We start from the raw sequence: 12,127 nt of genomic DNA, 5'->3' as shown, positions 1-12,127 counted from the left end.
GGCGGGGGCTAGAGGAGGAAGAAGGGACAAAAGAAGTAGGTGACCAAAACATAACTCACTGAAGTAAGAAAGACATTAGATGTGACTAATGTGAAACAATAAGGAGCTGTTTTGGAATTATTTGGAAAACGTAACATCCTGTTGATATAAACAATCATATATTTTCAATGTGTCAGTTGTGTAGACTTTAAATATATTGACATGTGTAAAATCTAGTATACTATGTGATGTTTTTAATCTCTGCTCCTAATTACTCCAATAGCATCATCTCAATATGTGGTTCACTGTTCATTGCTGTAAGTTTGTTTTTGTACTGTATTACCTGAAGTTGTGTATTTTCTCTCTTTTCTTTCCCTCATACGATGCAGTCATAAATTATTGCTGATTTGTCACTACACATACAAGAATACAAGTATCATCATGGGTCAGCTGTTGTCATCAGAAGAAGAGCTTTCTCAAATGAAGGATGCAATTGGTTCTCTCCTCTACAATACCATGTTGGAAGGTGGTGCCGTACCTGACCTCAGCGTCGTCCACCCTCTCCTCCTAGCCAATCACAATGAGAGCTTTGAGTCCCGGGCCAGCCTCCAGGAACAACTGCAACAGGTTTATGAGATTTAAAAGAAAGTGTGACAGTGTATGAGTAACAGTGATGCTGCATATGATTAAAACTTTGAGGAGACATAGACCTGTTCTTTTGGAAATAGATCGAGAGGGTGAACTGCTCATTGATTTCACCTAAATTTCCATTCAGTCATGAAGTGCAGATGGAAACGCACAGGAGGGGAAAGACAGATGTTGCCTTGAGACATGAAGCACCACTCGGGCTTAGAAATGTGCTCCAGTTAGGGATTTGAAAGAAGAGGCGATATGATTACAACAAAATGCTGTTCACTGTTATTTTTCAAAACAAAGGACAGCAATCTAGTTTGATTTTATTAAGTCACATGGTAAGAAACAGCAATTGGTCCTGTGAATATTTCTGTTCATTTCACCTCACTCAGCTGCAGAGAGACATCAGGACTAGGGCTCCCACCTACCTGAGGGATCTGATTGGCCGACTGACAGCCTTCTCAGATGAGCCACGTCTAGCCAGCCTGGTGGGATTAGTAATAACTATTGTGGTGGACATGGCTTATACAAAACAGTCATCAGGAGTGAAAGGAAAGTCAGCAGGGTCATCATCATGCCAGGTAAAGCCTCTGAAAGAAGGTTTAGGGCAGTTATTAATCCACAAATTCAAGTTATTGCAAACGATTTCTATACTACAATTCTGATGCTCGACTTTCTACTTCCAGCAGAGAGTCTGGGAGCTCCAAGAGGTGATGGAGGAATACCTGAAGCGCTGTAGGATCAACTTGAGTCAGAAAGACAGGCTGATCCAGGACTGTGTCAGACTTGAGGCCCAGCTCAGTCTCATCCTCACCCAGCTGAAGATCAGTCTGCTGGGGGGAGACTGCGACTCCAGGTGAGAGTGGACTGTACTTGTGAGCACAGTGAAGTGGGCGAGGATATTCAGTAGAGCAGCATGCAGGGAGTGGAAGAATTGTTGCACAGGGCAAAATGCCACACAGCAGTGAGTAAATAAAATATAATACAGAGTAGAGGACAGTAAAATAGAATACAGTAGAGCAGATTATAATACTAGAATACAGGAATAATATCAGGGCAGAACTAGGTGCATGGAAGTGAAAGGAGAAGTATACAGTCAAATGCTGTACTGGGGTAAAAGCAGTGGTCATGAGGTTATTTTGGTTTTCTGTCCCTCCAGGTCTCTGAGACACTGGGCCAGTGGAGCAGCGTTTCACACCCAGATGTTAATTTACCTTGCTGTTCTTGATGGTCAGGTTGAACCTCTGGCTGCAAGGGCAGCACTGGAGCAATACAAGGAAGACCTCACTCAGATCATCCCTGCTTACAGGTAGTACAATAAGTGCGTCAATCTACCAGTCGACCTTAGTAGAGTCTTAAAACTATGGCAGCTTAACAGCAAACATGTCTATATGATGCTCCAGAGGGCTGCATGTTATGCTTTCAGTTGTCATAACTAATTATTATTTTTCAAGTAAAACATTTGAGCAGGAACATATTAAGTTGCCTGAGTCAATCCAAGTTCAGACAGTCTACTGGTTTTACTGGTTGTGCTTGGAGGAGTTGGAGTTTGTACTGTAGGTGGATGTGAAAGGAAAACTATGTTGTCAGAGAGCAAACACACAGCATTTCAGTTGCACGAGCCTAATAAAGCATACTGACAGTGGAAACCACAGCCACACAGGGCCTGGCTGTCTGCTTTGAGACAAGCACCCCAGTCTGTTCCACCTTTGACAGAAACAACAACAAAAGAATAAAAAAACAACAAAACTTCACCAGCTGTCAGAAAAGTCCAGCTCTAAACTTTCGGCTTAGACTCTGACTTGTTCAAATACAAAGCCTGACAGAGAATAGCAGCAATTGTGACACAATCACCAGCATGTGAGTAAAATGGGAAATTCATTAAAGCCATAAAGTTAAAAAAAAAAAGTGCTAAAAAGACGACTGAAATTGTTTTTTTTTTCATTCTTCCTGCTAAGATATCACCCCAATCTCTCCATTCTAGGCATTATAAATCTAATACAGTGCATGTTGTGAAATGTCGAGGAGGGGGGTTAAAATCCCACGATCCCTCCCATGAGGTGCCAGAGGAGGGAGCCATGACAGGACTGACTGTGACAGACAGAGAAACAGGAAAGAGTGTGACCATACCTCGACCCACGTTGGAGGCAAAGACAGGTAGACTTTCTTGAAGTAAATAACGAAACTACCGACAGTATGACAGCCTCAACCAAACTACATTTAGCTGAACTAAGCTGCACTTAACAGGGAGAAGATGGAGAGAAGAAGCTTCTGGTTCTGATGATGCCTCTTCAACTGAGAGCACCTCCATTAACCTGGAACTGATAACCTCAGATCAGTACGCCCAGGCATACATGGATCACCTGTTCTCTGATAAGGGGCCAGTGGCAGAACTGGAGAACTGCTTTAAAGAGGCTAGTGATAAAATGAGAACATTAACAACAGAACCATGGTGCACAAACAAGACACAGATGAGAACTGAGATAGAACAAAATGATACCATGGACCTTAACGACCAGGCAGAGGGAACAGTTGGAGAACAAAGAGCAGACAGGGGTATAGGTGCTAAACAGACTGAAAAGAGAGGAAGAGAAGAAGAGACAGAGGAATGTGGTCCAAGAGATGAAAGTTTGAAACTGAGTATTGTAGAGACGCAGTCGGACGAAAGTGGCAATCACAGTCTTCACAATGCAACAAGTGCATAAAAGCAACAACGGGACAGCAGCTGTTTACACAAGATGTTGGTCTTTTAGTGAAGAGAAACAAGCTAAAGTCAGAGAAATGAAAGACTTTAGCTTTGTTTGTCATTTATTCAGAGCTTAAACCAGATGGCTGGATAGAAGCAGAATTGCAGTTTTATTGATTTATCTGAAGTACTTTGCAAAACAGTGACATCAGCTGTGACCAAATATAAAATTGTGGTTTGTTGTTTTCTAACATACCTGAGCATTTTAGCACTTTACTAACACATATGATCTTAGTTGATAATCTTAATTCAGTCAATTTCAATAAATTTATAAGGTGTGTTTTGCTTCCTAATAACCTAAATACCTTGGTACTAAAATATGTGTTTGTACCTGGACACTTTTTCTCTGTATTTATGTAGTTGTATGAAGTTATTCTCTTAAAGCATTTGTGGCACCTCTGAAACTTAGATGATGATTGGTCCTAGCATAATGTTTGGCCCTGGGAGGATTTCCCAGAGAATGCACAGAGAACTGTTGATTTATTTATGATTGTATACTAAATCACACCTTATTTGGTGCATGGTTGCTGTTGTACCTGCTATGCGGTTCCCACATTGTTCTAAAATATTGTTGTAAGTAACAGAGAGTTGTTCATTCTCCTTGCTCTCCTGTGTTGACTGAACCTGGGTGCACTTGTTATCATTAAAGGAGACTTCTGACTGCACTCTCTCTATGTTTCATTTATTGTTGAGTTCATCTGAGAAGAACTGATTTAGAAAGACAATTTATCCAACACAGCATCATACAGATTGCTAGGAGATTGTTTATTATATGCTTTCCCTTAACAAATAAACATTAAATATCAGAAGAACAACAACAATCATTTGGTACTTTCATTGTTGTTAAATTGGTAAAAGTTATTGGACAGTGGGAAATCAATTCCAGGATCTAGGGTCTTATTTAGGTGTTTACAATGAATCGAAAAAGCAGCCTTTACATATAGCCTAATAATATTGATAATAATATAATATTGATTGGTCAAAGTGCACTGACAGTATCTGGCAGACATGGTCCCTTGTTTGCATGTTAGCATCACTTCTGCCTTGCCTTGAATATGGATACTGAAAGTGTTAATTCCTGTAGAGACAGAAATGTACAAGTCTGCACTCAGCACAGCCTGTGACAAAGATAAATATGTGCAAAGCAAATAAATTTACACCGGAGAAATTCACTTTATCCATAGTTAGACAAGGCTGTATTGGATATGAATTAATATGTTGTCAAAGCTCTGAAGTCCATTTCTACCATAATACATATTATTTTTTAGGTCCATTTAAGCATCATTGTAACTTATAAATGTAAACCTCAACTTGAATCCGACTAGAAGTATTTATATTAATATTATGTGCCAGTTGATTGTCTTTGGAGGCATCTGTGTAATAAACAGTAACATAATGAGCTTACAGGACTATTTTTTCCACAGTTGGCACCATTAAAGTAATTCAGTCAGTAAAAAAATGGACTCAAATCACATGGCTGACTTTCTTGTGGTACCAAGCGCATGCCGAAAGGTCAGAAGCACAACAATTTGTCCACCGCCCTCACAAGACATTTTTTTCTCTGTGTGAAAGGAAATGCATGTTCAATGAAGGGGCATTTGGGACATTTTGAGTGACCTCAGGAGAAATGGCATTTTTGCAAAGTGTTTCTCACTCAGAAAGGTTGAAAAGATGCTTTCTCTCTCAGTATTATGGTGCGTGATGCAGCAGGTGGGCGAGCAGCACAGGAAGGAGCTCTTATGTGCTGTATCTGGCTGCACTGTGTGAATGTCAGGCTGGGAGGAAAAGAGTGTGTGTGGATTTCTGTGTGTGGCTGTGTTGGTGCGAGTGTGTGAGAACTAGTTGAAGAGTTGGTGCAACTGCATGTGTGTCTATATGTCTAAATCACACAAAGAGAAACATAAAAAGATAAGAAGACGACAAACCTGCAAAAATATTGTGCGTCTGTGTGAAATAAAAATGGGAGTCTGATTAGAGTGTGTCGTGCGCATTCATTAAAGGAAGGTGCGTGAGTTACTTATGATGGAGTGTGTTATGAGATAATAGAGATGGCAGAGCAGAAAGAAAGAGGGAGACTGTACAAGTGGTTGATGAGTCACACTTCCTAGCTTCAATTACTGGGCACTGCTCTGCTAATGCCCTCTGATTGGTGTTATTACTCTTTTATTCTCTTTTTCCATCTCTCCTTTCATGTCTCTCACTGACTAACAGATTAGTGTGGCTGTATTATTCAGTGAAATACAAATCAGACTTGCTTTGTACACAAACGCTAATGAAAGTGTTTACGGTTTATGTAAGTCATATCCATCATACAGCGGCTCATGTAAAATTGCAATAATTTGCATAGCAACTCATTCTCTCTGCTGCTGGTAATTTTTCTCCTGCAGTTTTTAAAATTTATTTTCCTTGTATTGGCTTTGCTTTTTATTCCTATCTACATCTCCAACAGTTCTTTCTATTGCTAGTTTCTTTTCAACTTGCTGTTCCTGGAGTTACTGTTCACTGATTTCTTGAAAAGGGAAAACGTTTTCTTCATAGCTGATTGTACAATTAATTCCTTGAAGATTAAATACGTCAAGTTTAAGGGCTTAGATTGTTCTGTATAATGTTGTCTCTTTTTGTCTTGCTTTCTGTTGTCTGCCTCTCTGTGGTCTGGTGGAGCACGTACGAAAATAGGTCAAAAGTTCACTCCCTGATCTAAAATAAAACCAGTAGAAGTTGTAAGCTGTCTGAAATATGATGGAGCTGTTTGTTATTTTGTAATTGTAATATCTTTAATAAGTATTAAAGCATAACTCTACCTGATGGTCTTTATGTGATAGTACAGGTGCAGTCTAGAGCCAAGAATAGGTGCGTATGTGTTTCTGGGCATGTGTCTCTGCTTGTATGCCATGGTTGGTTGTCGTGAAGCGTTGCCAAGGCAACAGAATATCGCCACAGTAACTCGACATCATCACGCCACCCACAGCCTTTCAGCAGAGAACAGTTGCTGACACAGAGTAACCTACTGTCGAGAGTGTGCTCGAGTAGTGCATGTCTGTCTGGGTCGGTATGTGTGTACGCTGGGCTGTGTGTTTGTGTGTGGTTGTGTAGGAGTGTGCAAGTCAGAGAGAGGAGGATTTGGTCATCAACTTCTGCCAAGAGACATGGTGGAAGACAAGCAAGTGAGAAAAGAAAGAGCCAAATTTTAAGAACAATGGAGGTTGTAAGGAAGAGAAGCAAAGAGGTGACGACGCAGAGATAAAGACAAGCAAAGAGAGGGATGAGTGAAGGGGGGGCAGGAGAAGGAAAGAATAGGGAGATGAAGGACAGATGCACTTTAAAGGAGGGAGAAAGTGTAAGAAGATCTCCCAGGAAATTACCAAAACCGTTTGACAGAAAATAAGCTGACTGACAAAATATATTCTCAGGACTTTTAAGACTCCAGTGACAGATTGTTCTGGCCACATTTAGATAAACGAGTGAGCTGAAAACACACTGAAATATTTACATTTTATAAAGTTGCTATGGCGAACATGCCAATTTACCCATGTGGCTCTGTAGACATTAGAGGTTCTGCAAGGTTTTGAATCACTGTCACTATGAGGATCATATTTCACATAACACACGTTCATTTGATCCATCATCATTTTAAAAAAATATTGACTAGTGCAGCTTCAAGGGCTGACAGAGATTTAAGTGGTAAAGCACCAGGCCAGTGGTTTTGCACATATATAGGCTGTTAGACTGGTTTCCTACCTTCCAGGCAGCCTTTTGAATCAATTCATTCCACTATGGAAAAATTAATTTTCACTGACTTGGAACTTGCTTTTAATAGATCATCAATCACAGGGAACAATTTATTTCTCAAACTGTTGTCAGCCACGAGCAGGGAATGTCCATGGACACTTAAACCTTTGGAAAGATTTGTAAATGTGTTGTGAAACCTGCAGGAATCACATTGTTTTCTTGACGTCATCCAACATGTCTTGAAAACAGGGCAGCACCTATCAATCATTTTTGGAGTCGAGTATTCTACCGAATATTTCAGCGATTACTCGAGTAATCGGATAAAATTGACGTTTGCATTTTTAAACAGTAACACTATTGTGTAAACTACTGTTACCTTAAAATTGGTTGAAGCACTGACAAAGTGCTGTTGTGGTTCAGCAGTTCTACTTTACAATACACACATTACAACGTGTTGTCATCGTTTTGAAGTTTGAAATGATCCCAATACTTGAACTTTTTCTGCCTTTTACAGACGGTTTCATAAAATAAAATGTATACTTATATATTAAATATTTATCGATAACTATAACACGTATTGTAGCTGAATACATTCCCACACTTAAACCACAGTGGGCTTAAAGAATCTGCAAATACACTTTATTTTACACTAGCCATCTGAGGCAGAGAACACAACGCACAATGGAGCTGGGGAAAGGTTCATGCATTGGTATTTGTCTGACATTTAATTTCCATCTGTTCATGTGTGAAACACCTGCTGTAATGTGGCTAAAAACACCCACACACAATATGTGAAAGTCCTTTATGCTGCTACTTTATCCTGTCAATCAAGCCACTCAGCCAACTCATACTTTGCAGAGGTAAAAGCACACAAAATGCAAAAGTACTGGTGCCTCATACTGCTCTGCTATGCTTTTACTGAATATTTTATGAGTCTGTCTGAGAAGGAGAGTGTTGTATGTGCCAGTGTTATTCTGACCAATAGCTCCAATTGTAATTAGCCAACATCTAGTGGTTGCCCCAATTGTAATATGAGGAAAGGAAGGCGTGAGAAGGGGGCAAGGCTGTTGTTTTGATTTTATTTACTAAAACTAAAGCATGTTGTCAGAGTGGCTAAACAGAAATACAGGCGATGAATGATATTGGAAAAGGTATGGACAACTGCCTCACGGAAACACAGGTAAATGTATTGGTTAACACAGGGACACAAAACATATATACAGGTAAGGATAGTGGGAGTTATGGTGGCCAGCTAAGATACAGACTACAATGCAACTGATATGAAACATCTGTGAATGTAATGGCAGGTCAGCGACAGACAAACAGGAGTGAAACACAGACAACAAGCTAGAATAGTGAACAAACTAATCTGTGGTCTCAGGGGCAACACGGGCGAAAGGGCAAAATTAAGTTAAAGACAAATATATGTTCAAATCTCAGGAAGGACTAAGACTAAACAGGTAGAAAACTAGGGACTGGTTACTGACCAGAGATCCAAAGAAAACAAAGATCCATCCAAAGGGCAAAAAGCAAACTCAGAATCACTGAGCAGACAAAAGCCAAAAGAGGCAAGTTTTTTTAATGAGTCTGGTAATCAGTGAATTCAGAGAGCCAGCTTTTACATTGGCTGGTAATTTACATAAGATGGGAAGCAGATGAGCTGGAACCAAGATCACAGCCCAATGCCACAGCACACATTACCTGGGCAGATACATACTGATAGGGATAAATGCACATAGGATATTTCACTAAGTATAATTTAATTCCTCTAGTTACACTTCCAGATATAATCCTCCCCCTGCAGAGCCTCTACAGAGGCACGTCATGGTCTCGATAGACTCTTTTTTAGTTATAAGTTTGTACACATTGATTTTATTCCATCTACATCCAGCCTGTCTACATTTTTGTTTTATATTTAATGCTATCTAAGGAATTCAAATTTTGCCCAGTTTTGGTGATCAGAACTTTTCCTCCACCACAAATCAAACACATTTGAAGCAGTTCTCTTCTGGCTATTTTACAGTATGTTTTTATAAAAAGTCTGTGCACAATTCTGAGCGTTATTGTTATTCTAAGGCTGGCCAAGCTGCCATCCTCAACCTTCCATACAGAATAATAATATCTGACTCTGACAGTCACAGAAATGAAGAATAAAAAATATATGAAGGGTGGTATGCAGGCCAAATTAATGTCTAGGTAGTGGAAGCAATTTTGGTTTAACCTATACTTTAGATTAGGCATCATATCCAAAATTAGCTTAGATCCAAAACATAACCAGACATGAATGAAGATAAATAAAATAAAAAATGCTAACACAGAGAATCACTTTCCATCACTATATATTTTCAGTCACATACCATCTCTTAGCTTATTGAAACTGATGTTCATCTGCTCATCTAACTCCAGGTAAATTAGCAAATTAATAAAATTGCTGTATTTATTTAAAGGCCAAGCACACCCACACAGGTTTTGTGGTTATTCTGCCTCTGCTCTTGGAAGTTAGGTAGAGCTTTGTTGGAACTTAAGTAGAGACATCAAACACAGATCCCTAATAATAATGATGACATTAGCCCAGTACAAGAAGCTAATACTCCATAAGAGATGCACAAACAGTATGAAAATAAGTAAGTAAAAACAATAGTAAAAACAATCAAAATAACAAACAAAAATAGCAGTTTTTCCTTCAGTATGACCTCTTTTGTAACCACAACGAGAATCAGAAACACTGTCAAGAAGTGACAAATGGTTAACAAGTCCCAGGGGAGGTATAACTTGTCATTCTGACAGTGTTATTGTTACAAAACCTTTGAAATGTGTGAAATGTCTCAGTGAAACCAGAGGTGAAGACAGTTCAGTTTTTTTGCAGCTGTTTTAAATTTAGACATTTCACATGCCACTTAAATACTAGGATGTTTTAGGTTAAACAAACTATATTAAATAATATTATATTATTTCTACAACAGCATGTACAATACATGCAAAATATTATTTTTAATAAAATGACTTGTGCCCTTGTGTCATATCTTTAGATGTCTTCTCACTGAACTTTAGTTTAATATATGGGCTTGGGCTGAGGAGTGACAGCTAAAACAAAGAGCAGTGAATAGTGGAAGGAAAAGCAAGGCTGGTTCTGTTGTCTCTTACTAACTGGCTGCATATAGTTTGACAACCGACGCAGGCTCTCTGACAGTTTAGGCTTTATTCAGCATTCAGGAGCAACCTTGCACACACAAAAATGCACACTAATTTCCCAGCATTCTAACCCGCAAACAGAAGTCATCCAGTCAAGTGCCTGTCTTGAAATCCAATCTGACAGCACAACAAGAATCTGGACAGACAGAACAGTGAGCAGGTAATAAAAAGAGTCAAGGCTAATACCTGGAAACAAGAGACAACAACATAAAACAAAGTGTCTCTTTTTCTGCCTTACTCAGACATACATCTTCTGCGAGCAATAAACATCATCAAAAAATCTCACCAAAGTCTTGCATTTCTATTGCACAAATGCTGCTATTCCTGTCCTACCCACTGCTGATCACCTGGATCAGGTGTGTTCAGCAGTGGGTAGGACAGGAATAGCTGGGAACAAGCAGGCTCACCCCTGTACTAAACAAAGCTGTTTAAAATAAACAACACAAAACTTCTCAAAGCATGAAGAGGATTTAATAGAAATGGGAAGAATCCATCACTCTGCACCCAGAGAATGAGCACAATCCATCATTGTAAGAGCACAGGAGGAGAAGAAGAACCAAACACAGCTCATCTATAAGTCAGACGTGTGTTTTTACTGACCATCTGTGCAACTTTCCTTCCATATGCACACCATTTGCATTTTCTTTAAAACCTTTCCAGATTTTATCAACATTCATCCTCAACTGTGTTAGACTTGAAACGGTTGATGAAGTTATTTCTCTTTCATTCCATCTGCAATAACACCAATTTTAGCCAATTTGAGCTTTGCATAGAGGAGTGACCCTTTTGTAACATTTGGAGTTGAGATTCTGGATCAGAATGAGGATCCTGCTGGAGAACTAATGCCCCACAAGCATACCAGCTTAATAAAGTAAGTGAGAAGTGTCCTGTTTAATGACTATGCTGTTCACATGAATATCACTGGATTTTACTAGTAAGCAGGTAGCCACACAGCTGAGCTACTGATTGTGAGGCATGGATGAAATAGCTGACAGTGAATTAAATTAGCTATTGCTCAATTAATTTACCTTTAAAAACCTTTTTTTCTGTAACATGTCAAAATAATTAGTCCCAACAATTCTCAACAAATTTCTCCAAATCAGCTGCTCCTTGTGTTAAACTGACTACACTTGAGCACAAAGTAAAATATGTTATCTGCTGTACTCATGCACAACATAAACTACTGGAGAATGTTGAGAATAAGGTTGCAAAAATACAGTAAAATAAGCTACATGATGCAAAAGGTGCTCAGAACTAAAGCAGCGAACTTCATTTTACTCTTCAATTTATTTAAATCTGCTACAATTCAGCAGATTTAATTAGCCCATTAGTCAAATGTTTAATTCTCTGTAATGTTCAGCCCTTTAGTAGGTCACAATGAGCTTTTCTTTTAACACAAATTAATAATTTATCTCTTCTTAATTTTCTGACAAAGAAAGATTGGCGAACATATGAGTTAAAGGCAAAAGCAGTAGCAAATGCAGTGCAATTTCATTATTTTTTCATAGGATGACGGGAAAACAAACGGAATTAATCAACACTGACGCAGCCATCGCTTACATCTCTGACACAATGACAGAACAATGCAGATGACAGTTAATGAGATGTCAGCCATTCAGACAAATGCCATTTTCATCATCGACAGTCTGAACATGGAAAACATAATGGATGCATGTTTGCATGGGAAGCTGAGTAACAGATAGCTGGAGAGAGCGAGATCAGAAAAAAAAGTTCTCATTTACGTTCACTAAATGCTAATTAACATTTGCATATTAACTCTACTTTCATATTAAAGCTTTTCATTATAGATGGGATGTAATGATGAAAATGCCTTAAAAAATGGAAATA

At 39.0% G+C, this 12,127-nt stretch overlaps 1 protein-coding gene across 3 annotated transcripts; it reads left to right on the top strand.

The window, feature by feature from the left end:
* Window positions 1-4,023, top strand: LOC113131366 (uncharacterized). 3 transcript variants are annotated; one of them, XM_026308509.1, is made up of 7 exons: window positions 1-35; window positions 369-606; window positions 1,005-1,193; window positions 1,302-1,468; window positions 1,772-1,921; window positions 2,597-2,769; window positions 2,860-4,023. In XM_026308509.1, the coding sequence occupies exons 2-7, from the start codon at window positions 421-423 to the stop codon at window positions 3,315-3,317; spliced, it is 1,323 nt and encodes a 440-aa protein (XP_026164294.1). In that variant the 5' UTR covers window positions 1-35; window positions 369-420; the 3' UTR covers window positions 3,318-4,023. The 3 variants fall into 3 exon arrangements, with proteins under 3 accessions (XP_026164294.1, XP_026164292.1, XP_026164293.1); XM_026308507.1 differs by having other exon boundaries at window positions 1,299-1,468; XM_026308508.1 differs by having other exon boundaries at window positions 17-63; window positions 1,299-1,468.
* Window positions 4,024-12,127: the final 8,104 nt, after the last annotated feature.

Source organism: Mastacembelus armatus, chromosome 15 (genome assembly GCF_900324485.2).
Source record: "Mastacembelus armatus chromosome 15, fMasArm1.2, whole genome shotgun sequence".
NCBI classification, from domain to species: Eukaryota; Metazoa; Chordata; class Actinopteri; order Synbranchiformes; family Mastacembelidae; genus Mastacembelus; species Mastacembelus armatus.
This window is presented reverse-complemented; position numbering and strand designations above follow the sequence as displayed.

What these genes read in the sequence shown, in the direction of transcription:
- LOC113131366 (XM_026308507.1), top strand. Translation starts at nt 421, where the DNA reads ATGGGTCAGCTGTTGTCATCAGAAGAAGAGCTTTCTCAAATGAAGGAT. An exon ending in TCCAGGAACAACTGCAACAG is followed by an intron (nt 607 to 1,004) that starts GTTTATGAGATT and finishes CACCTCACTCAG; the next exon opens with CTGCAGAGAGACATCAGGAC. An exon ending in CAGGGTCATCATCATGCCAG is followed by an intron (nt 1,194 to 1,298) that starts GTAAAGCCTCTG and finishes TTCTACTTCCAG; the next exon opens with CAGAGAGTCTGGGAGCTCCA.